Source organism: Lynx rufus, unplaced genomic scaffold, assembly GCF_022079265.1.
Source record: "Lynx rufus isolate CCGP_SWC_20201006 ecotype Redwood Valley unplaced genomic scaffold, mLynRuf1.p SCAF_1, whole genome shotgun sequence".
NCBI classification, from domain to species: domain Eukaryota; kingdom Metazoa; phylum Chordata; class Mammalia; order Carnivora; family Felidae; genus Lynx; species Lynx rufus.
Window position 1 is genome coordinate 130,002,229 of NW_025814823.1, and position 25,056 is coordinate 130,027,284.

Consider the following 25,056-nt stretch of genomic DNA (forward strand, 5'->3'; position numbering starts at 1 on the left):
AGATTCCGTCTTTTCAGGGCCATCTCTTCTCCAGCCTCCTGTCTGCGTTCATCTCTTTTCTGTGCATCCGTGTCATGTTTTTCCTTTGAACACTTGTTTTAAAACATCAGGGGGAAGGTTTCAAGACCTTGAGCAACTCAAGACCTTTCAGCAACTATTCTTTCTGCTTTGCTAATGAGAGAAGCATGTGACTTACCCACATGCCTTGTCTTCTTGGCTTTTTATAATTAGGTTATCTGTAGCTTCAGAAATGCATTTATTGTATGTGCTTATTTCTTAGGCATTGGCAAATTAGTTGTCTCCCATTTATATGCGAATGGACATCTGTGCATGTGTGTGTGAAATGCAGAGTGAGACCCAATTGAAATAGCTAGTTTTTAGCACCAAACTGGCTAAGTTTTTAAAGTAGGGTCTTTGTGAAGTTGGTTATTTAAATAATCTATAAAGAGTCAGCAGTGACCATTTACCCAATTCAGAATTGTAAAAATGTAGGATTTCTAAAATTTATTTTTGTTTTTCATGTTCTTCATACTCAAGCTTTGATTTAAAGTGTTTTGATCATTTTTCTAATCTGTCAGAACTCACAAGCAGCTTATCTGTTCAGAACAGATCATAATTCTAATTTTTTTCTCTGTAACATGTGGTATTCAATTCAGTTGACTTCCTTAATTTTCTCGGTATTTATGTATATCAAGCATATCCATAACTTTGAAGAAATTACTGTCTAGCTATTGTATTATTCAGTCCTTTCTTAGAAAAAAAATTCTTTTGCCCTTCAGAGATAATTTTGGTATATAAGAAGTATGAGAGCTTTTATCTTTATCTTAGCGGGTATGAGATCCAGAAGTCCTTAAATTCCTTTCTAAATTTCAGAAGAGTTAATTTTTCAAATACCCCTGTACTTCTGAAGGGGGGAAAGAAATTGAGATTCCACCTTGAATCTTTTCTTCTAAAGATCATCACCTTTGTGCTGTTAGTGCATTTTAAGTTGGGTAATTTTTCAGGGTGCTATCATCTGCATTGTACAGTGCTTACCAGTGTCTTTGGTCTCTGTTGACAAGAGGACTGTGGTCACTACCCCAGTTGAAACAAACAGAAATGTCTAGATATTATCAGATGGGGGGGGTTGGTGGGAAACATCACCTGCAGTTAAAGAAAGGAGATGAGATATTTCTCATCTTCACAGCTGTTATTTGCCTGTCAGTTTACCTATTTCCTATTCTTATGTGACTCTGAGTTAATACATAAGAGTAAAACAGAATTGTAAGACCAAAAAATGTATTGTGCTATAATCCCCCGCCCCTGTCTCCCTTTCCAGTACAAAATAACATTTCTTTTTAAAAATTCAAACAGCTTTTGAAATTTCATAGCTTAATTGAGTAAAGTAGGCATTGGGTATAGAAGCTTCTTAATATATTGAGGAAGGAAATGTCTATAGTTTAATAAGACTGAAGGGTGCCTGGCTGGCACAGTCAGTAGAGCATGTGACTCTTGATCTCGGGGTTGTGACTTTGAGCCCCACGTTGGGGCTTCAGTACGGAGTACTGAAAAACAAAAAGACTCAGTGTTCTTTTAGACATGACTATACACATTTAACACACACATATCTAGCCTGTCTACACTCCAAAAGGAATTCAGATAAACTAAAATTGAACACTGTAAAATGTACCAAGCAGATCAAAAAAGGTCAAGGTATAGAAAAAAAACATAATTTCATGAATCTGTGGATAATGAAACTGTTGCTCTAGTTGACTATTGTATTTAGTTCTGAGTTTCTGGACAGCAAAGAACAGAAGGAAAGATCGTTAGTTAATGTTATGAAGTAAGACAGCTGACTTGATAGGACCCATGAAATTATATACTGTATTGCATGCGATGCAGTACTTACTCTCTTGTTCTTTTCTTTTTTCCAAGATAAAGTGAAATCTTTTCGTGCAGCTCTACAAGAAGAAGAACAGGCCAGCAAGCAAATCAACCCGAAGAGACCCCGTGCCCTTTAAATCAGCATTTGCTGCTAGAGGATCCCCAGAACCCACATTACTGTAACATACAGTGGTTCAGCTGTTAAGGGCCATTTGAAAGTTTGAAATTTTAAGTGTCTGTGGAAAATGTCTTGTCCCTTCACCTGAATGACATTTCAATTTTGTGAAACACTCCTTTGTCTACAAAATGCTTCTAGTCCACGAGGCACAACCAAGATTGGGAATAGTGAAGCATTTTGTTTCATTTACCCAAACAGTGATTTACTTTTGGAGATCCTTGCCAATTTTATTTTCTGTATGATGAAGTGAGATTGTGGACTTGATCCAGAGGTGAATAGTAGGGGGAAGCCACAGCATTTCCTTTTAACTCGGTTGAATTTTCGTAGCAAGACTGAGCAGTTTTAAATCCTTTGAGTGCATGCATACCTCATCAGTGATTGTACATACCTTGCCCACTCCTAGAGACAGCTGTGCTCACCTCTTCCTGCTTTGTGCCTTGACTAAGGCTTTTGACCCTCAATTTCTGAAGCACAGCCAAGATAAATTACATTCCTTAATTGTCATTGTAAATTACCTTTATTGTGTGTACATTTTTACTGTATTTGAGACATTTTTTGTGTGTGACTAGTTAATTTTGCAGGATGTGCCATATCATTGAATGGAACTAAAGTCTGTGACAGTGGACATAGCTGCTGGACCATTCCATCTTATATGTAAAGAAATCTGGAATTATGATTTTACAACCATATAATGTGGTTATAATTTTCTTAGCATTTTCTTTGTAAAGAACTAAAATATAAACTAGTTGGTGTATAATAAAAAGTAATGAAATTCTGAGAAGAGTTTTATCTTAGGATAATACATATATATATGCAGTGTGTGTTCCAGTGTGGTATTAACAGGACTAATAGTGCAATTTGATCCTTACCAATACCATTACTTAAGTTAAAGTGTCCATTAGCACCCCCAAAATGTACCTTTTAAATGTACTGGTAAAGGAAATTGGCTTCTGATGCATGAATATTTACATGTACACTGAAAGTAGTCCATAATAGAACTGTTAGTTTAAGCCAAGTGTAGACAGTACATCACTCCCTTGAAAAAGAATTAAGCTAAAAAGAGTTGACTTTGCCTTAAAAGGCAGATCGATCTAACGCAAGCCCCATCCGTTACCTACTATGTGATATTTCATCATTATTTGGTGAGAATCACCAAATCCTCACCAATAAATTGGTCTAGGGTATGCTGCTTTTTAAATGGTGGCACTATTTTTACAGATTGCTACTCCGAGGAAGAAAACTGGCCACTTTTCATGTAAATATTTTGTTAAAAGATTTATATATCTCTCTAGGAGTTTTCCCTTAGTTCCTAGGTTAGAGTCCAGGAGTAGATTAACAACAAAAAGTCTCCCAAGGATGTCTTGTTTTGATTTACTCTAAGGAACTAATGCTCATTCATTTGGGCCAAAGGGAAGCTATGAATAGAGAGTCACATGAGCCAGATTCCCTACTTCATTGTTCATAGAAACCAGAGAGTAGTTGTGGGAAATCCTACACCATGGTGAAATGCTCCTCTGTAAACTTGAAATCTAGAACAAATGTAGATTTTCACAATGTGCTTATTAATAAATGATATCTATGGAATGAGTTTTAGAGATAATTTACTTCAGAACAATCACCTTTGTTTTGGAAGGGACTCAGGTTTTCTTGCAGTTGTAAGATAACGTTCTATTTGTGTTTATTTCAAAGAGAAGAGAAAGAATGGAGCAGTTACTGTGGACTTTGCAGCAGCTGCTTAAAAAGGTAGTTTTTGAGGCTAACCAACCTTCAGAGGACAATAGAGATGTGAACTTGCTCATTTTAAAGCACAGCAGATTCATCTTAATTTATTAATTAAGTAAGATGGGTACTATCTCTGGAAGGTCTCCTTATGTTCATATATGTTGCCTTATACTATAATGGCTTCATTCTGATAAGTGATCAAGGTCTATAGAAAATTGATACCAGAAAAGATGTTGGTGGTTATAATCCAATCCTTCAGTTTTACAGATAGGGAAAACTGAAGGTCAGAAAAGGGACTAAAAGTCAGTTCATGAGGGAAGAGGAAATAAGAGGGAAAGCTGAATAAATTCTTAAAATTTTCCTATAAGGATAGAGATGGTACAAATGAATTTTGCAAAGTAAGTAGTTTTGTGATAATAAAAAAACCCTGCTCTTGAGGTATATTTAATATTTATGTAACAAAAGTGGCTTGATGCAGTATTATTTAAAGAAAAAATTTTTGGATCTGGATTAAACATTCTTGACTTTCTCAGACTTCTTGAAAGCTGATATTCCTATTAAAAAGTATTTATATAGGAATGTTTTACTATATCACTCTGAATCCAGATTTCCAAAAAAATCTGTTGAGGCAAACAACTTCCCTTCTAGGTTTACTCAGTGTACCTTTGTTAAAATAATTTGGAAGCAATCTTTCTATTAAGTTAGGTTTTTTAAAAGCCAATTATTAAGATATTTTTGTTAATTTCCTCATATAAATTATCAGCTACTGTAATTATTACAGGACATTAATAATGATTTAAACATAGTAGCTAATTAAGACTTGTTTATGGTATCTATTAAAATTCTCAACCTGACATTTTAAAACTTGAAAACATTTTAAAAATAGCTTAGAACAGTATGTGAAAAGGTACTGGAACTTTTAATTTTCTGTAAGTCATGTGAACACTGGGAGCCTGTAGTTCTGGGAAAATGGCTGGTTAAGATTTTTTTTGTTTTAAGTAAGTTGAAGGGCAGAATTTTAACCTCATAGCCGGTTTTGATTTACAAAACCCTTAAGAATTTCGTTAAACCAGTGGCTTTCCCCAAGAAAAAAACCATACTATCTTATAGTTGATTTCATCCTGGTTGAGCGTCCTGTTATCACAGTTGACGAAATCCTGTCTAGAAGTAATGTGCCCGGCACCACCACACGGTGGCAGTAGCAGACTCACGCTTATCCAGAACTGTGAAGTAGCTTATGATGCTACAGGACAGCTTAAAGGTGTGGGCAGAGATAGAAGGTGTATAAGATGAACAGAAAAAATGAGAGAAGCAAAATAAGAAACAAGTGTTTTATTGTGCACATGAATAAAAAGAAATCGTACGGGGAATATGTAACTTGAGTTAAGCATATTTTAACTGTCTGACTGTTTGAGGGACAAAGGCCTACAGAGGCCCTCATGGTAATATATAACATAGAAAATAGAAGAGTAACATCTTTATACAATAAACTGTTAGAAATAAGTTTAAGTGTAAAGTTGTGCGTGCCTGCGGCTCTTAAAGATTACTGTGTAGAGACTGGACCCTGCCCTATGTTAAATATTAAAAACACCAAAACCAAAAAAAAAAAAAAAAAACAAAAAAAAACTTGGGTACTTAGAATTGACTTACTACCATAAAACTTCAGAGTAATAAATGGTGACAGTGGTAGTATTAAATCAAAACTAGTCAAGCACATAGTGTTCCAGTGGAGCAAAAGCATAGTTTATCTTCTCTGTTAGAAATGTATAATTGCAGTTTCTTTTTCTTGGGCTTGAAAATTCTCTTTTCCAGATACCTAAGAAAAATGTATACCTTCTGCGTTGAATCCATGTAGCAATCTGAAAAAAGAAACCAAAATGAGATGGTATTGAAAAGATAATTTATAACCTATAACAATGCATAGTTCCTGTACCATGAATTCTAAAACAAACACATCAAACCTCTGAAACCCACCCACTCCTAACACCAGTCATTAAAGAAACTTTATTCTTCAGTTAAATTTCTAAGATATATATTGGTTAAAAATCACATCATTTTGGTGCCTCTTTTGTCATAGCCTGTATGTCTTAAGTCATGGTGAATTTGACCAAATTATCTTAGACCTCCACTATCCAGGCATAAGAGCTCACTGGCACTTGTGAAGCTATTTGGAACTGGAGACTGAAGAGAGATGAATGGCTAATCATCCATGTCCATTTTTCCTCTCTGGGCTCACTATTACTAAGGTTCAAATTAAGTACTGACACATTGCTTTTCTCTGGATACCAATGTATTTATTGGATCCTAGTTAGCAAACTGCATATGCTTAATAACCTTGAAGAAATTTGGTGAGAATGAAAGAAAATAAGATGAAATATTTCTTTAGACCTGAGATTATTTTCAGGATGGTGACAGTTCAAGATGGATTCGAATGTCTGAAAATGGAAGATCGGTTCTTATGAATAATTTCAACTCCTATGACTAACCCCTGATAAAGACTCAGTAGTTCTGCTAGCCTGTAGATGTAAAATATAAACCCCATTTGTCTTAGTTATATAGAACTGTTTCCAGCTCAGAAAAGTCAAACCAATTCCTTTGGTAACAATCTATCCTCATTTTTTATTCAGCTCCTAGAACATGGAAATTTTAAATATGAATTGGCTAAAATAGGCAAAAACTGTGCAGTAAGTGATGGTTTATTAGTTAGGAAATCAGTTTTAGTGATTGAAAACTGTGAGTATAGGTTAATAACTACCTGGGTAACTGAAGCCTTATTTTGCTTTCATACCACTTACTTGTTTAAGGAAAACAAAGTTTGGTCTGCATTGCCCAGATAGTTATGACACCCTTCTTTTATTTTAGGTGTGTAGAACTTGCCTCCGTCTACAAAACAAGTAACTATTTTATTAAACCAGTTGGTTAGAAATGAAAACCAGGTATGATTGTAAACTGGCATTATTTCATGTGTAGGATCTGTTTTAACAATAGCTATTCCCATCAGAGAAAAAGAATGAGATGCAACTATATCCATTATGCTTCTTCTACCTTCCAGGCTACTATGAAGACACACATTAAGATGAACTATGAATGGGAGTTGGGGGAAGAGGCTGAAGGGGAGGAGCACACACACCACAACACACATTGACACAGAGGCTATCTCCAGGCTCGGACTGTTCTTTATTACTGTTCTTAAAATGTTCATTCTGCTGCAACTAACTAGCCTCCATCTTCTACACCAAATACTATTCCATGCCATGGAAGTGCTATGCAATAACTCCAGGTAGCACCTTATACCGCTTAAAAGCCTTTAAATCTCTAATCTGAGGGTGTCACAGTAAAGAAATGTAAACACCTTAGGAAAAAAGAAAAATGTAATTACCTGATAAAGTCATCTATGTCCATGGAACGGGCCCGCTTGTCACTAAAACCTGTGCTGGTTAGGATTTGCTGTATTTTATCTGCTATGCTGAAATCTTCTGGTATTATCTATCAATATAAGATTCAGAATAAATGAACAACATATCTTTAATGAAGTCACGTTGACTCTTTTTTGTTTGTTTAGCTCAGTAACTGATAAAATAGTCACCTTTATCTGCTTACGACAGTTTGAAAGCCTATTTGTACAGTTAATAAGACTCGGACCACCAGTTATGCGGTGGTTCTTCAGTGCATACCAGATACTCAGAAAACTGGATGAGTTACTCATGTATACTCCCCCTTTTCTTAAAAATTCTGGATGGTCAGTTTCAGGATTAAGGTACTTTATGTCACAAAATAAATCAAGCTACAAACTAAATTTTAAAGCAGGTGTTACTCCTTTAAAAATAATCTCACATTTTCTTGGCACAAATTTAATTTTACCAGCCAAATTTTCTCAAAGAGATATCTCCAAACTTTGAGACTATTAAATATTTCATACCACATTTTTTTCTCCAAATATTTTTCTTAATCCAGTTTAATGATGTTTTATGACTTTGTCCATAAGAAGAGAAACTGAAGGTAGCAATATATTAAGCTATATAAGATCTGAGTCCAAAAATACAATGGAAATTTGCTTTTATCTTTCTGCTGTTTAATTTGAATTAAAAAATTATCAGACATCACATAATTACTATATAGTTATGTGTAGGTGGGCTTACCCACATACAACATTGGTTAAAGAAAATGTTGCACAGATAATGATGATAAAGAGGCTCATAACCAAAAATCTATTCAGCCTATACTTTATTCTAATTATGCCAATTTCTGGATTAAAAAAAAAAAGTTATAGAATGGTAACTTTAAATCTGGAATTGCTACGTGAGCAACAAACAAGGAATGATCACAATTCAGAGTATAGCGAATGGTACATAATTTGAGCCGAACAAACTACACATGCCTAAAGCTTTAAGAAAATTACGAGTCAACTGAATCTCTTTTTATGTCTAAGAACAACTGTACAGTTAAGCTTAGTGGTGTAATCCAGGCTGCTCAGCTCTGGTCCAAGAATATACCGCAATACTGACATATTAGGGTTCAATATTAAGGTTGTGTTAGTTAAATATCACTTTTAAGGATCACATGGAATGTGCAAAATTAGTAAGCTAGCGATGAAAAGGAGTAAGAAGTAGAGGGGCATTTTGAAACACAGCAAATCGAAACCAAAGAGACCACAGAAACTTTTTTTTGCTTACAATATTATGGACCGAACAGTGAATTCTGTAGTTTTTTTCCAAAAGCTGTTGCACTGCACTTGACCTATAATATAAAGGAAGTGATACCACTATTACTCCAAAATCAGAGATTATAAATGATTTCCTTTCAGTTTATTATAAATTTAAATCTATGTTCCACATGGTAAAATTAAGGGACTAAAAAAGGTGTTAATATTTAAACTTGTGAAACAACCACAAACTGGTTATATTTAAAAGGTAAAGTTTCCCAAGTAGGTCCCATGCTGTCAGTGGCAGCCCGATGCTGAGCTAGATCTCATGAACCATGAGGTCACGACCAGAGCTGCAATCAGGAGTTGGATGGCTAATTGAGCCACCCAGGTGCCCCTTTTTGAAATTCTTAAAGGAGTTCTAGACTCTCCACAAAACATCACCTCAAAAAGAAAAAAAAAGTGAAATTACAGCTTTCAGAACCTCTTTTTTTCCCTTAGGCCTCAAATTGCTCTTACAAAATTTTTTCCAGGTTAATAAAATTGCATCATCAATTTTTCATAGGTGTGGAAAGGACCCACTACCCCATTTTTCCAAGGAAAAATGAGACAGATGTGTGGTCCGTTTTTGGGTTTTTTTTTTTCCGTTTTGCCAAAAAACCTGATCGAATTCCAAATTCCTAGGAACGTTCTTTGTTAAATTTTCCTGCCTCCCAGAGTACCAAGTTAGTGTGAAAGGTAAAATGTATCTGGACACGGATAATCTTTACACTTTAGGATATCTGTTCAGGTATCTGTTACCAAATTCTAATACTTAGCAGTTTCTACAGCAATAGTCCTTCATATATCATAAATAAGAAAAATTCTCACTTAAATGCCGCAGACAGTGTCTTGTTCTTCCTAACAAAGGTGATCCTTACTAGGCCATCCCATTCCTGAAACAGAAAATGGATCATTTGTTATAAAATATCAAAACTTGCCTGTCTTCTAGGTATTGTCTTTTAATATATAAAACTGAAAACCTTCTGGAGTTCTGTATTTTGATCTAGCTGACATGTGTAAAAAAGTAAGATATGTACTTGATTTTTGCACTTTTGTGCACTTCACTGAATATTTTATCCTCAATTTTAAAAATCAAAAAAAAAATTATTCCACATCTGAATAAAGAATGTGACATTTATTAAAATCAAAGTACCATTTTCAAAAAACATGATTCCAAATAGGATTTAGAATATAGCCTATGCAACATCCCTAAACAACCCAGAAGAGGTAACTAACCAGTCCATTTACCATTGGTTACTGACCACACAAGAAATCATGTTTTCATCCAAGCCGACCGCAGTATGGTTTTACATCCAGTTATCTAACTACTTAATTGCAGAAACATGAATTTTGATTAAAAACTGCTACCCAGAAGATTACTCAAATCCAACTATTTTTATTTTATCTTGTTTTCTATCTTGTTTATTCAAATTTTTATTTGAATAAGTCAAGTAGATACAGGTTTTCCATAGTTATACTCTTTAGTATGCAATTATGCACTGGCATTCTATTTTTTTTTTTTTTTTTTGAAAGACAGAGAACGTGCAGGAGAGGGGCAGCAGAGAGACAGGGAGAGAGAATCCCAAGCAGGCTCCAAGTTGTCAATGCAGAGCCTAGCATGAGGCTCAATCCCATGAACCATGAGACCATGACCTGATCCGAGATCAAGAGCCAGGGGCTTAACTGAACCACCAGGCAGGCACCCCTGCAATAGCATTCTAATCTGCACTTTTTGCAAACATTTTCCATGCTTTTTTGTGCTTTTCACAATGATCTTACATCCAATTATTCCATCTACTCAATTACACAGATGTCATAATTAGCATTTTCCTGCTTGGACATTTAGGTTGACTCAATATTTTCTGCTGCTAGAGACACACATCTCCCAGCTTGGTCTTTTTTCCGACTTCATTGAATGACCTAGTATTTTAATCTCACCTGAAAATTGATAGGTGGTGGTGGATTCTTGGGTTCTATTCTTATGACACTGGATTCCACCTTTGGTGGTGGCCTGAAATTGTTCTTTCCAACCTATTAATCAGAAAATAAGGAATCCTCTCAAAAACTGCTTGGTTTTTTTTTGTTTTTTGTTTTTTTTTTTTTGAGAGCAAGAGAGCGCATGTGCATGCACCCACAGGAGCAAGGAAGGGGGAGAGGGAGAGGGAGAGAGGCTTAAGCAGGCTCCATTCTCAGCACGGACCTTGATGCAGAGCTCAATCTCATGACCCTGGGACCATGACCTGAGCCGAAATCAAGAGCCAGACACTCAACCAACTGAGGCAGCCAGGCACCTCCCTCCTTTTTTTTCAAATACGGTTTTAAATTAGTGATTAAATATGCTTTCCTCACAGAAGGCACAACTAGATGCTCAAGGATGAGGTAAGCCATATTATTTCACTAACAGTCACTTACTTTCATCAGATGGTCCACACGTGCTAACAGCTGTGTATTGATTGATAGTCTGCAGTATAATTTATCTCCAGGCTTTGCAACTAGTCGGAGAGCAAATTCTCTTTGAAACATAAGTACAGCACATCTGAAGAGACAGTAGTAGAAAAGAGTAAGGAAAATTGTCACTTTTAACTGTAAACGTATCTTAACTTCAATTACTTGTCTTAGGTGGGAAATAGCAGTGCAAGATCTGTGGTTAATGAGAATTCATTCAGCTGCTGAGAAGGCACAACAGTTTCAGCTTTAGCTTTATTACCATAAAATGATCCATCTGGCTTTTCTTTTGATAATGGCTGCACCTCCAATCCTTGCGTATGTAAGCCCTCGGTGATCAGATGAGAAAGTATTTCAGATAAGCCCGAGTCCATTACCCTTGCTAAGAAAACAAAACCCAAACTAACAAAATTGGCTCAGGAGCCCAGTGGTATTTATAGGGTAGCAAACACCCTTATGGAAGGAGAGGCAGGAGAGACAGATTGTGACGTTGGCGTCCTCCGGATATAACAGGTAAGGAACGTGGACTTTTTATTCGGCAAGCAATGGGGAGGCTTTTCGGAGGCTCTTGAACTGGAGAAGAGCACCTTCAAAGCTGGGCTTTGACTTTCAAATTTTTTTGACAATGAATCAGACCAGGAAATACCTTTGACATTGCAGGCCACGCCACAACTATCTGTATTATATGTGTTTTTATGTAACTCAAGCAAAAGTTTCATAAAATTATAATCACCTGGGCCACATGCAATGCATGCTCTCTGATATACTCTATTCCATGTCATTAAAAAAATGACAGTCATGACTCAAGAAATTTAAACTACTAAAGGGTTTTTGACTTGGAATTTGAAAACCCCTGTTACATATCGTGCTAGAGACCAGTTAGGAGACCACTGCAATTGTCTAGACATAAGGTAATAAAAGAAGTCTGACCTGGACTAATGGAAAGCGTATTAGAAAACAGGGAAGGGCTGCCTGGTCTCAGAAGCGGGATTTATACCACACCTCCCCCAAATAACTATGTCAACTGAATAAAAAGGAAAGAAAGACCTCCGTACAAATAGATACTTTCTACAGAACACATTCTTGATTCTCCAACAGTTTTTTAATTGAATTTCATCTTTGGCTGTGTTTCATCTTTGGCCCAAGATATGGCAGTAATTTTGGTCTTTTGTCACAAACCTGAAAAAAGGTCGGTGCAGCAACAGCTTGAAGACAAAGGGGGAAGAGATCTGTAAGAGAGTTCACGAGTTACTTCTGAGAAAGACACACCACAGAAGTATGTTTGTAGAATGTTCTCAACAATTTGGACACATACCTGATATGGCAAATTTGCCACACAGGCATCAAAGAATGGCAAATCTGTTTTCAACACATCACCCACCAGTACTTGAAGTTTGCTGGCCAGAGGCCTAATAATAAGGAAAAAAAGCAATTAAAAAAGATAGTGTTTCACAAGATTGAAATGCACTCTAATTCTAACTTGCATACTCACGTGCCCTGAACTCTTTTGTGAAGTTCAGCTACTAGTCTTGGGTCAAGTTCACAGGCAATTACCTATGTTAAAAAACAACACAACACAAAACAAAAAACGATATTTGGGGGTAAATTATGGAGTGTAAATCTTGTTATCTCAGTCATAACTCTTACATGATTAAGAGGAATTAAATTTATTTCCCCAATTCTACCATTAATATTCCTTCATTTATACTCTACTGTTTCAAACAAAAAAACCCCCCACCATTGAGATAAGTAGACTCTACTCTGAGTGGCACCTGTTCAACGGCTCCCCTTCTTACTGGGCTCTGGTAACACAGTTCCCTCCTTGTGCCCCTTGAGGCCTCTGGATAGTAACTCTCTGGCTGTTGCTGGCCTGTGGGTATTTCACTAATGTGTACTGGTTCCCTTAACCCCACTTTGAAATTTTGGATGCATTTAATTGGAAACTGAGACACAGAAGGTACCAGCAGCAGCCAGGCAGTATCCCAATCTCAGAGACTCATGCTTCAGCTCTTCAGATCTGCTCCTCTAGCACCCAATACTCCAGCCTCCTTGCTTTGTCCCTTGGAGCCTAGAGGCGGTAGCTACTCTTCGTAATTATTATTTTTGGGTTACTTCAGTGTTTCCATTTTATTCTTTTAGTCACCTAACGACTTTGTAACTAATTCCCTCTATCAAATACCCTGTATTGAAATATCTAACATGGGTTCTATTTTCCTGACTGATAGATCCCATACTTTTTTTTGTAATCCATTTTTTTAAATTGAGATATGGTTGACATATAACATTCTATTAGTTTCAGGTGTATAGCATAGCCTATATTTATATTGCACAATATGTACATATTTTGAAAAAGTCTAGTTAGCATCCATTACCACACACACAGTTAAAATTTTGTCTTGTAATGAGAACTTTTAAGATCTACTCTCTTTGGGGTACCTGGATGGTTCAGTCGATGTAGCGTCTGACTTCGGCTCAGGTCATGATCTCACTATTCATAGGTTTGAGCCCTGCATCGGACTTTGTGCTGACAGCTCAGAGCCTGGAGCCTGTTTTCGATTCTGTGTCTCCCTCTCTCTCTACCCCTCCCTCACTTGCGCTCTTGTCTCTCCCAAAAATGAATAAATGTTAAAGAAAACAATTAAGAAAAAAAAAAAGATCTACTCTCTTAGCGACTTTAAAATATACATACAACAAAAGGAGTGCCTGGGTGGCTTAGTCAGTTAAGTGTCTGACTCTTGATTTCAGTCAGGTCGGGATCTCATGGTTGGTGAGTTGGAGCCCCATGCTGACCTCTGTGCTGAAGGTGCGGAGCCTGCTTGGGATTCATTCTCTCTCTCTCTCTCCCTCTCACTGCCCCTCCCCTGTGCGCTCTCTTTCTCTCAAAATAAATAAATAAATACACAAACAAACATTATATATATATATATATATATATATATATATATATATAGGGGCACCTGAGTGACTCAGTCGGTTGAGCGTCCAAATTCAGCTCAGGTCATGATCTCACAGTTCATGATTTCAAGCCCTGCATTGGGCTCTGTGCTGACAGCTCAGGGCCTGAAGCCTGCTTCAGATTCTGTGCCTTCCTCTCTCTCTGCCCCCCCCCCCCCCGGCTCACACTCAGTCTCTCTCAAAATTAAATATTAAAAACATTTATATATATATTATATATACATGTTATTAATTATAGTGACCTGCTGTACATTCCATTTCTAGGACTTACTCTTTTTATACCTGGAAGTTTGTATCTTTTGACCACTTTCACTCATCTTGCCTACATCCTGCATATGTGTTTTTTAATTAATTAATTAATTTTGAGAGAGACTGAGCAAGGTAGGGGCAGAGAGAGAGGGAAAGAGAGAATCCCACGTAGGCCCCACATTATCAGTGCAGAGCCCAATGTGCGATCCCACGAACCACAAGATCATGACCTCAGTGGATATCAAGAATTGGATGCTTAACTGACTGAACTACCCAGGCGCCCGTTGCCCATATTTTTAAAGATAAAGATTTTAGCAAAGGATCAAGGGTTGCTGTTAAAATAACAGCAATTAATTAAAAATAGATTTCTATTTGTAAACCAGGTGACCTTGCCGACATAATGATTTCTGATACCAAAACACAAAATTCCCTTTTTACCTTTTTTGCCTTTTCTAGCAACTTTACAGTCATATTGCCAGTTCCAGGTCCAACTTCCAGCACCACATCAGTTGGTCTTAAGGCAGCCTGCGAGCAAGCACGACCACGTTAGCTTTACTAGCACATATGAACACATCATTTAATTTATACCTATCTTTGCTTAAAAGCATATGGTTAAGAGATCTTATTCTGACTCCACTGTTATGAGTCCTTCATGATCTATGTGCTTAACAAAATTTTCTCTTTAACGTTAGGTGCAAGTGGAAATCTATCACCTGTTGTTGTTTTTCTTTAACGTTTATTCATTTTTGAGAGACAGAGAGCACAAGCAGGGGAGGAGCAGTGAGAGAGAGAGAGAGAGAGAGAGAGAGAGACAGAATCCAAAGCAAGGGGGCGCCTGGGTGGCTCGGTCGGTTAAGCATCTGACTTCGGCTCAGGTCACGATGTCACGGTCCGTGGGTTCGAGCCCCGTGTTGGGCTCTGTGCTGACAGCTCAGAGTCTGGAGCCTGTTTCAGATTCTGTGTCTCCCTCTCTCTCTGCTCCTCCCCTGTTCATGCTCTGTCTCTCTCTGTCTCAAAAATAAATAAACGTTAAAAAATTAAAAAAAAAAAAAAAAAAAGAATCCAAAGCAAGCTCCAGGCTCTGTCAGCACAGAGCCCAATGCGGGGCTCGAACCAATGAACTGTGTGATCATGACCTGAGCTGAAGTTGGATGCTTAATTGACTGAGTCACCCAGGTGCCCCTCTATCACCTGTTTTAAGTTGGGGCAGTTAGGAGTCAGAAAACAGTTAGGAATCAGAAAAGCAGGAATAGCTATTCTTTCTGGGAATGGTTTTCTGTTTGCTATCTTAGAAATGATTCCAACAGCATCTTTTCACCAACTCTGTCACTAACAGCAAGTTCAAACAAGAAAGGACTATATATGAAGAGCTTGCCTGATAATTGTAGCATGTTGTACCAGCATTTCTCAATTTTCAACTCAGTATAGTTTCAGGGATAGGAATACTTAGAAATTGTACACAAACCTGGGTGTTTGTATGTACAAAGCTGCAGTGTCCTGGGTACACACCTTTCATCAGACGCTCAAAGGAAATCCATGAGCCAAAAAGGTTAAAACATTAGGCCTTCGTTTTGCAAATGACACTAAGTCAAGATGAGATTCTCTAAATACATAATGCTCTCTCTGTAGCTCTGGGATGCTTCCTTTGTAACCGTGAAAATATCCTGTACCACATAAATTTCATGTTCTAGTACCCAATCATCCAGAATAGTAAGAGAACATCCATAACCCATACAGGAGGCACTGGATTGTACCATATAAGGTTCTCTGGGGGAAAAAAACTTCCCAAGCTGTCATTAAAACATCTTTTTAGGCACTGGAGTAAACAAAAATTGATAGACGGTGTCTAGAAAAAGTGATTAGGCATAGAGTAATAATACTAATGTGGAACTGAACAAGTCCAAATGTCTACCTATGAGGTAAATAATCTACAGAAAGAATTTGGAGGCAGGAGAAACCCAGACCTACAGAACAAAGCAAATCATGCCAAAGACAGTCTGTGAATCCTAGACAGTTCTTCGATTCATTCCACAAGTATTTACAGAACAATTGTTTTGTGACAGACATCCTCTGTGCGTTTTAGTATTCCTAAGAACAAAATCAATAAGCCCACAACTCTCATTTTCCTCTTCCACACCCACCTTATCGATAATACTGTTAACAATGAGAGGGTTTTTCAAAATATGTTGCCCAATCCCCGTGTTGAACATGAGTCCTGGAAGAAAACACGGAAGAGCCTTAATTTCCCGACGAAAAGTAGACATTAGACCGTCCTAGAGAAGAATGCAGGGTGGTTGGGGGAAGGTGTCTGCGCCAACCAGAGGCACCAAACGTCATGCTAGGAGCCCAGGTGACACCCTGTTCAAGTCCACCCCTTCTGCAGGAAAGGAAGCCAGAGGCTGCGCAAGGCCTGCGGCCGTCGATCCAAGAGCGCCGCGCCACCGGCCTCACAGTCCCGGCCCAGATCAGGGCCCGCGCCCCCGACTATGTCCTGCCCGGTGATCGGACCTGAGCATAGCCCCTTCCCGGCTGTCCCCACCTCCGGCGCTCTTCACCTCCCGGCTCTGTTTAAGTCGATCGCGGCGGCGGCCGCTCGTCCCCGGCTTGATCTTTGGCATCACCACGGGCGCGGACCTACAGGCCTTGGAGATCAGAGAGGACCAAAGCCGGCTACCCCGCACTACACGTGGGAACTTGCCACCCCAGGAGGGCCTGCACCACTCCCCGCCACGTGGGGAATGGGGGAGGGCCCGGCCCCTGTTCGCCCTGGGCCCCGCCCCCAGAAAGGGGAACGACCTTGAGCCCAGTGGTCGCGGGGAATTGTAGTCATGAGCAGGCGGAAATCCTAAACTCGAGAAACTACAGATCCCAGAAGACACCGCGCCGCCGATTCTGGCAGTTAGGATTGGCTAGTTTAGAATCGAAGCGGGTCTCTCGCCTAAGTGCGCGGAGTTGTTAAGTAAGTTTTGGGGTGGTGATCTCCCCGTTGTGGAGGAGGTTTAAATTACGCGAGGCCTTTAGGATTGTGGATGTTTCCCTCAAGCCAGGTCCTGGATCGCTGAAATCCAAAAAAGGTGTCTTTCCGTCATGCGCCTCCCTCCTGTTTCCCAGCAAATTCTGGGGTGGGAAACCTAAGATCTCGACATAAGGAGCTTGCTCTTGGGGCGAGCGAGTTCGCCTCTTGGGTTGTGCAGAGGAGCTCCGACAATGTTAACAAAGTTGCTTTGCTTCCTTTTTGTGCCATTCATTAATTACCTAAATGTTTATCGGGCTCCAACTATTAAACTCTACTGGGTGCTGGAGATTCAAAGTTTATACAGGAAACCGCTCTTCTCAGTCTATTCTATTGGGAGCGAGAGGCAGAAAGTCCGAAACGCTGTAAATGTAGTAAGTATGGATTGAGTATTGTTGTAGTACAGTGTATCTGACTGTAGGCTCCGTGCGTACAAGATCCACATCTGTTTGGCCACGTTTTTTATTTTTTTGTGTGTACTCTATTTTCTTGATGAAACGGTTTGAATTACCAGCGCTGCCTCTTCCTTGCTAAATTAACACGTGTGCGTTCCCCAGCGTTGGCCTCTCTTCGCTGTTATTCTAATTCAGTAAAAAACTAATAACCTTAGTAGCATCTTCAACTACTTATGACATTTCACTAATGATTAATTTATTACACAATTCTGGAGAATCTACATTATTCCAGGTACTGGGTCAACTATTAGGAATAAAAAGCGACGTGATCTCTGCTTTTAGGGAACCTTCTGTCAAGAGAGGGAGACATGCAAGTTATTACAATAATAACACCATTTGGTGTTCAATTACATGCCAGATATTTTGGGTACATTATTTCATTTAATCTTTTCAAACAAGTCTCTGGAATAGGTCTTATCATTATATCCATTTTACAGATGAGGACGCTGAAGGATAAAAATGTTTAATATCTTGGGGCACCTGGGTGGCCCGGCAATTAAGTGCCTGACTCTTGATTTTGGTAGGCTCAGGTCATGATCTCAGCGTTAATGGGATACAGCCCTGAATCCAGCTCTGCCCTGATAGTGCAGAGCCTGCTGCGGATTCTCTCTCTCTGCTCCTCTCCAACTTGTTCTAACAAGCTAAAAAAAGAAAAAAGAAAAAAAAGCTTACCTTTAAAAAAATTAATACCTTGCTCAAGTTCACACAGTAAATGACAGATGCATCTGTATTCCAAAGATTGTGTATTTGTAAAAAAAAAAAAAGAAAAAAGGTATGATCATAGCACAGTGAGGAACATTTTCAAAATACAATATTTGAGTGGAGTCTTGAAAGACAAAAATTAGCAAGGGCAAATTTGGGAATTCAGAGGAAACCGTACTCACAAAGCGAAGATATAAACGAGTGTAAGGGAGAAAAAGAAACGTGGTATAGCTGAGGAATTAATAGGAAAGGTAAATAGGGGCTTACTGCAAATGGCCGAAAATGTTACGCCAAGGAGTATTGGTAGAATCAAAGTAACCATTTTGCATTTTCTCCTCCTCTCCAGGCTGTGAGAATTGTGGGACATCACACAGTACCATAGGTAGGAGATATTCATGGGCTCCACTTTTAGCTGGGTTTTGAACCCTGCGCAGCCAGTGCTTTTGAATTTCCTCTAATCCTCTCCCATTCTCCGTAAAAGATCTTCAAACCTGAATTCTTCTCAGGCCCGCTTGCCTACCACCTCCCCAGTTCCCTTTCATCAGAAGGCCCTGCCTTTTACTTCACAAAAGAAATGCAAGATCACCTCAAGGACATGCTCATTTTCCTGGGTTCTGCACTCTGTTCTGCACTCTGGGTATACAGCTGTGAACAAAACAAAGCAGAGCTTACCCTCTAGTGGGGGGAAAATAGACATTCTGAAGGTGGTGATGAACATGCGGTGAAAAAAGCAAGGCAGAGGAGCTAGATAAAGATCAACAGGGTAGGTGGGAGAGGTTATTTTATATAGCATGGTGGGGCGAGACTCCCATGATGGGGATAATTTGATCAGAGACCTTCGGGCACAAATCTAAAAGTGACTCACAGTACATCTCACACTCTGGCCATTTGTGCTACAACTAACTGCAGGACAGTGAGTGAGGAAAGCTTGAAGGTAGGAGATACTGTGAAGGTAACTACAATGGTATGCTAGAAAGAAAGAGGGGTGCAGGTTTTGCTAGGAGAATTCATATGGATAGGCCAGGGAGAGCTTGAAATTTTGCAGTGGGGAGATAGCTCTACCAGTTGGAAAAAAAAAGTGGCTTAGCATTAAACTCATGGGTGAGTCTGTGTCTTAGATGGAATCCCTCTTTTCATAGTTTAGGATTCTGCAAAAAGGAAGTCCCCTGTTTGCTTTTGCTAAAGAGTAAATAGGGTAGGGGCGCCTGGGTGGCGCAGTCGGTTAAGCGTCCGACTTCAGCCAGGTCACGATCTCGCGGTCCGTGAGTTCGAGCCCTGCGTCGGGCTCTGGGCTGATGGCTCAGAGCCTGGAGCCTGTTTCCCATTCTGTGTCTCCCTCTCTCTCTGGCCCTCCCCCGTTCATGCTCTGTCTCTCTCTCTCTGTCCCAAAAATAAATAAACGTTGAAAAAAAAAATTTAAAAAAAAAAAAAAAAAAGAGTAAATAGGGTAGACCGTAAGGATGGAAAACCAAATGATAGCCAAATGCTATTTTTTTAGGCGTAAAATAGCAAGACCCTCCTAGAAGAGGCTACATCTTTTAAGCCACAGAAAACAAAGGGACGGAGGTGACTGTGCACAGTTCCCTTGCCTAGAGTCTAAATTAGTGTTTGTCTAAACATGAATCTTCGACCACCTGCATCAGAAACACTAAGGCACATGTTATGGGCTGAATTGTATCCTCCCACAATTCATATGTTAAAGCCCTAATCTCTCGTACCTCAGAATGTATGTATATTTGGAGATAGGACCTTCAAAGAGATGATCAAGCAGGAATGAGATCACTAAATTGGGCCCTAATCCAACGACTGGTATCCTTTTAAAAGGAGGACGTTTGTATACACAGATACCAGGGTCATGTGTGCACAGAGAAAAGACCTTATGGGCACACGGAGAAGGTGGCTATCTATAAGCCAAGGAGAGAGGCCTTAGGAGAAACCAACCGTGCTGACACCTTGATCTTGGATTTCTGGCTTCCAGAACTGTGAAAAATACATTTTTGTTTTTGCAGGGAGGGAGAGAGTGCAAGGGAGGAGGAGGAGAGAGGGGGACAGAGGATCTGAAGAAGTGGGTTCCACACTGATAGGCTGATGGTATCGCCTGATGTGGAGCTTGAACTCACACCACAAGATCATGACCTGAGTTGAAGTCAGACCCTCATCCGACTGAGCCACCCAGGTGACCTATATTTCTATTCTTTAAGCCCCCCAACTTTTCTAGTGGTATTTTCTTTAAAAATTTTTTTTTAATGTTTATTTATTTTTGAGACAGAGAGAGACAGAGCATGAACGGGGGAGGGGCAGAGAGAGAGGGAGACACAGAATCCGAAGCAGGCTCTAGGCTCTGAGCCAACAGCCCAGAGCCCGACGCGGGGCTCGAACTCACGGACTGTGAGATTGTGACCTGAGCTGAAGTCGGATGCTCAACCGACTGAGCCACCCAGGCGCCCCTCTAGTGGTTTTTTCTATGGCAGCCCAAGCAAACTAATATAGCACATAATGAAAATTTACATTTCCAAGCCCCACCTTGAACATTCTGGATCAGAATAGGATTGGGCCCTGGCAAATGCATTTTTAACAAACCCTCCAGGAAAGTCTGATGTACACCAAAGGTAAGCTTTCTGCAATAAAATAAAGTATGTTGAGGAATTTCTACAGAAATGAAAGAGAATGGGGAGGGCTACCATCATAAGCACAGGGGTCCCCTTATTACATAATTACATAAATAAAATGGCCATATGACATCATCTTTTTTTTTTCTGTTAGTTTCAAGATGGCATTCAGAAGTGAGACAAAATGGGATGCACCACGGATCCATGAATCCTAGGAAGTTGTGTGACACTGGGTTATGAGCTGCATTAAAGAAATGAGAATTGGAAATTTATGCTGGAATGTATTTGAGTTATCTTTGCAGCCACGAATGGCTTTGAATTATATAATCTTATGCTTTTCTGGTTCATGTTTATCTCCATTGTTAATTAAAAATATTTATTTTTCAATTTGGAATTGCACAATGGATTCATTGCCCTTTTTATTTTATTTTGTTTTTGATATAATGTGTCATAACTGGAAAAAGAATTATAATCGAGGCACCTGGGTGGCTCAATTAGTTGAGCGTCCAACCTCATCTCAGGTCATGATCTCGTGGTTTGTGAGTTCGAGCCCCACATCTGGCTCTGTGCTGACAGCTCCGCACAGATTCTGTGTCTCCCTCTCTGCCCCTCCCCTGCTTGTGCTGTGTCTCTGTCTCTCAAAAATAAATTTAAAAATGTTGAAAAAGAATTATAATCACAGTTGCTTTGGTAGAAGAGGCTTACTTAAATTTACCAGTATGCATGAAATGATAACATTTTAAATGTGCCAGGGAATACAATAAGGAATAACAATAAAATGTAAGCATTTCCCTGTGTAAAATATATTTCCTTGTAGACTTTTAATGTATTCAAAAGTCATAAGAGCGCCTGGGTGGCTCAGTCAGTTAAGCAGCCTACTTTGATTCAGGTCATGATCTTGCAGTTCTTGAGTTTCAGACCCACTTTGGGCTCTGTGCAGACAGTTTGGAGCCTGGAGATTCTATCTCTTTCTTTCTGTGCTCCTCCCCCACTTGCAATCTGTCTTTCTCAAAAATAAAATACATTAAAAAAAATAAAAAAAGAGAAAAGTAAAAACATTAAGAATGTTTGAATTTCACAACTTTTAACACATTCATTAACATCTACTGTGTTCTTATGAAAAAGTATAATTCGCTTGGACAGAAAACAAATTGAAATCTAATAATATCAATTGTTCAATTTGATTAGAACAATGAACGTTATTATTATTGTGCCAATATTCAAATCTCAATGGTAAATAAAATACTACCTTACAAAGCTGGACAATTTCAAAAAAGTACCTAGTGTCTTAATTTCTACTAGGCTGTTTAAATCTTAACAGAAAAGTATAATGAAATTTGGCTGAAAGAAGTTAATATACCTTGAATATTATGGGCAAGATTCTTCTATAAACATACTCTTAACTTTTTTTCAGATCATTATAAATGCTATCTTAAATTAAGGAAAGTAATTAAGAAACACAATTATGGTCTCTGTTTATTATCAGCAGGAGTCTAAACACTGTCACTGAATATCTAATATCTAATAATTGTTTCTCCCCAAAGTGTCTGTCAGATAAATTTTTTCATATCATCCCCTTAAAATAGTATGTATCGTGTTACAAAATGAAATTTTTTGAATTTTTACAAATATAACAAAAATAAATTATTATCATACTAAGAATTCTACTTGTGAATTATAATAGAGCCTGTTATATATTTTATTTTAAGATCTACAGTTATATATTTTTATATTCTGTTTTATGGATTTTGAAGTGCTTTTCACACAATTTAATTTTCAGTGAAACCCTGTGAAGTTTGTTAGGGCAAGCATGATTACCCTATTTTACATAGGAAGAAACTGAGTCTCACTAAGATTAAAGGTACTTGCTTGGGGTCCTTCAGGTAGTAAGCAGCAGAGGAGGAAGTGGAAGCCTGTGCCCATCCCACAACAGGACACCTGCCTGCATCTGTGAGCTCCGTCGGTCTGTAGTTTCAGCTGAATGTGAACATTCGAGTCAATTGCTCTCATCACTTGTGGGAAAGCAGGGAAGTAAAGCATACTGAGTCATTCTAAATCCAATTTTCCTTTTTAAAAAAATTTTTTTTAAACGTTTATTCATTTTTGAGAGAGCGCAAACAGGAGAGATGCATAGAGATAGGTAGACAATCCAAAGCCGGCTCCAGGCTCTGAGCTGTCAGCACAGAGCCTGACATAGGGCTTGAACTCACGAACCATGAGATCATGACCTGAGCCAAAGTCAGACACTTAACTGAGCCACCCAGGCGCCCGAATGCAATTTTACTTTTTAATAACAATCTAATATACTTTTACATTTTTATAATTTTGTACTTTTATAGTTTTACTTCAACAATCTAAATCAATTTTACTTTTTAATAACAATTTGATCTAAGATTCATGATAAACAAAATACATTGTAAACAACATAACAAAATACATTGTAAACAAGATAACAAAACCAAAAATTTAAATTGGAAAAATCTTGGAAAATACAGAAACTAGGAAGAAGATGAAAAATTTACCTATAATCTCTCCATGCTAGGACAATCTCTGAACATTTTGACATTCCCTGCTTTCTTCTGTTGTTTTAGCAACACGTAACATAATTGAAGTCATACAGTTTACTGTTATTTTTTGATAAAATACAGTAACATGAAAAGCACTTTCCCAGGTTGTACAGTATTGATCACCAGTATCCAAAGCTGCTGAGGAAGATTTCCTCTTGTGAATGTGTAAGAGTTTACTAAATCATTCTCATACCATTGTTGTAAAAGAAGAGTCATGCACACTTTAGTGCATATGTGAAAAATATTTTCTGTCTTTTGATAATTTCCCTATTACAGATTTCCACGAATGGAATTATTTTGTCAAACTGTATGGACATTTAAATCTCTGGATATATATTAACAAATTACTTTCTTCTTATTATTATTTATTTGAGATAGAGTGGGTGTGAGCAGGAGAGAGGGACAGAGGAAGAGAGAGAATCTTAACCAGGCTCCATGCTCTGCATGGAGCCCAATGCGGGGTTCGATCCCACAACCCTGGGATCCTCACAAACCTGAGCCAAAATCAAGAGTCAGACAGTCTTGGGGTGCCTGGGTGGCTCAGTTAGTTGAGCACCCGCGTCTTGATTTCGGTTCAGGCCATGATCTCATGGTTTGTGAGTTCAAGCCTCGCATCAGGCTCTGAGCTGACAGCATGGAGTCTGCTTGCAATTCTCTCTCCCTCTCCTCTCCCCACCCTGACATGTGTGCTCGCTCTCTCTCAATAAATAAATTAAAAAATAAATAAATAAACATTAAAAAAAAGAGTTAGACGCTCAACTGAGTCACTTAAGGGCCCCAACAAATTATTTTCTAAAACAATTGAATCAATTTTTGTTCTTACCAGTAGGAAAAAAATGCCCATTTCACTGTAAAAAGAACTATAGGTAGAAGATGTTCTTACATTTCCTTTTCCAAACTAGAAATTTATTTATTATTTTTCTTTTTTTAATTTTATTTAGATCCAAGTTAGTTAATATATAGTGTAATAATGGTTTCAGGAGTAGAATTTAGTGATTCATGACTTACCTGTAACACCCAAAGCTCATCCCAACAGGTGACTTTAACGCCCATCACCCATTTATCCCATCCCCCCCAACACCCCTCCAGCAACCTCAGTTTGTTCTCTATAGTTAAGAATCTCTTATGGTTTGCCTCCATCTCTGTCTTTATCTTATTTTATTTTTCCTTCCCTTCCCCTGGATGTTCATCTGTTTTCTTTCTTAAATTTCACATGTGAGTGAAATCATATGATATTTGTGACTTATTTCACTTAGCATAATACATTCTAGTTCCATCCACATTGTTGCAAATGGCAAGATTTCATTTTTTGATCGTCAAATAATATATATATACACATATTTATATATATTCTGTGTCTCCCTCTCTGCCCCTCCCCCTCTTACTATCTCTGTCTTTCTCAAAATAAATAAACTTAAAAAAATTAAGAAAAAGACATTTATATTGTTTCAAGTTTTTAAAAACTCATAAAACTGAATCTGCTACAAATATTAATATTATTACCAAGGGCAGATCAATTAGTTTCCCCAAGACTTATTTTCCTAACCTGGTTAGCATTGATGAGTTTTTTGATAAGCATGTAATGAGAGCTATCTTATAATAACAGAGTTGCCC

General features: G+C 38.4%; 2 protein-coding genes across 4 annotated transcripts in view; one reads left to right on the forward strand and one right to left on the reverse strand.

The window, feature by feature from the left end:
• Positions 1–7,296, forward strand: part of KIF2A (kinesin family member 2A) — a 68,180-nt gene extending 60,884 nt beyond the window's left edge. For both annotated transcript variants that reach the window (XM_047087015.1, XM_047087025.1), the window contains exon 20: positions 1,915–7,296. In XM_047087015.1, coding sequence (XP_046942971.1) covers positions 1,915–2,000 — 86 coding nt within the window. In that variant the 3' untranslated portion in view covers positions 2,001–7,296. The remainder of the gene's footprint in view (positions 1–1,914) is intronic.
• On the reverse strand, positions 7,024–16,800 carry DIMT1 (DIM1 rRNA methyltransferase and ribosome maturation factor). Of its 2 annotated transcripts, none has more exons than XM_047087037.1 (11): positions 16,636–16,800; positions 16,238–16,311; positions 14,535–14,621; positions 12,385–12,446; positions 12,208–12,301; positions 12,072–12,121; positions 10,860–10,983; positions 10,386–10,478; positions 9,276–9,340; positions 8,437–8,500; positions 7,024–7,249 (listed from the first exon to the last, which is right to left on the reverse strand). In XM_047087037.1, exons 1-11 carry the CDS (start codon positions 16,712–16,714, stop codon positions 7,139–7,141), a joined length of 903 nt encoding a protein of 300 aa, XP_046942993.1. In that variant the 5' UTR covers positions 16,715–16,800; the 3' UTR covers positions 7,024–7,138. The 2 variants fall into 2 exon arrangements, with proteins under 2 accessions (XP_046942993.1, XP_046942998.1); XM_047087042.1 differs by having other exon boundaries at positions 16,652–16,737.
• Between the last annotated feature and the right edge of the window lie 8,256 nt (positions 16,801–25,056).

Coding starts and splice junctions, on each gene's coding strand:
- DIMT1 (XM_047087037.1), bottom strand. CDS start 16,714: ATGCCAAAGATCAAGCCGGGGACGAGCGGCCGCCGCCGCGATCGACTT. Junction 12,122..12,207: donor TGGCAAATTTGCCATATCAG/GTATGTGTCCAA, acceptor ACTCTCTTACAG/ATCTCTTCCCCCTTTGTCTT. Junction 7,250..8,436: donor ACTGTTCGGTCCATAATATT/GTAAGCAAAAAA, acceptor TTATATTGATAG/ATAATACCAGAAGATTTCAG.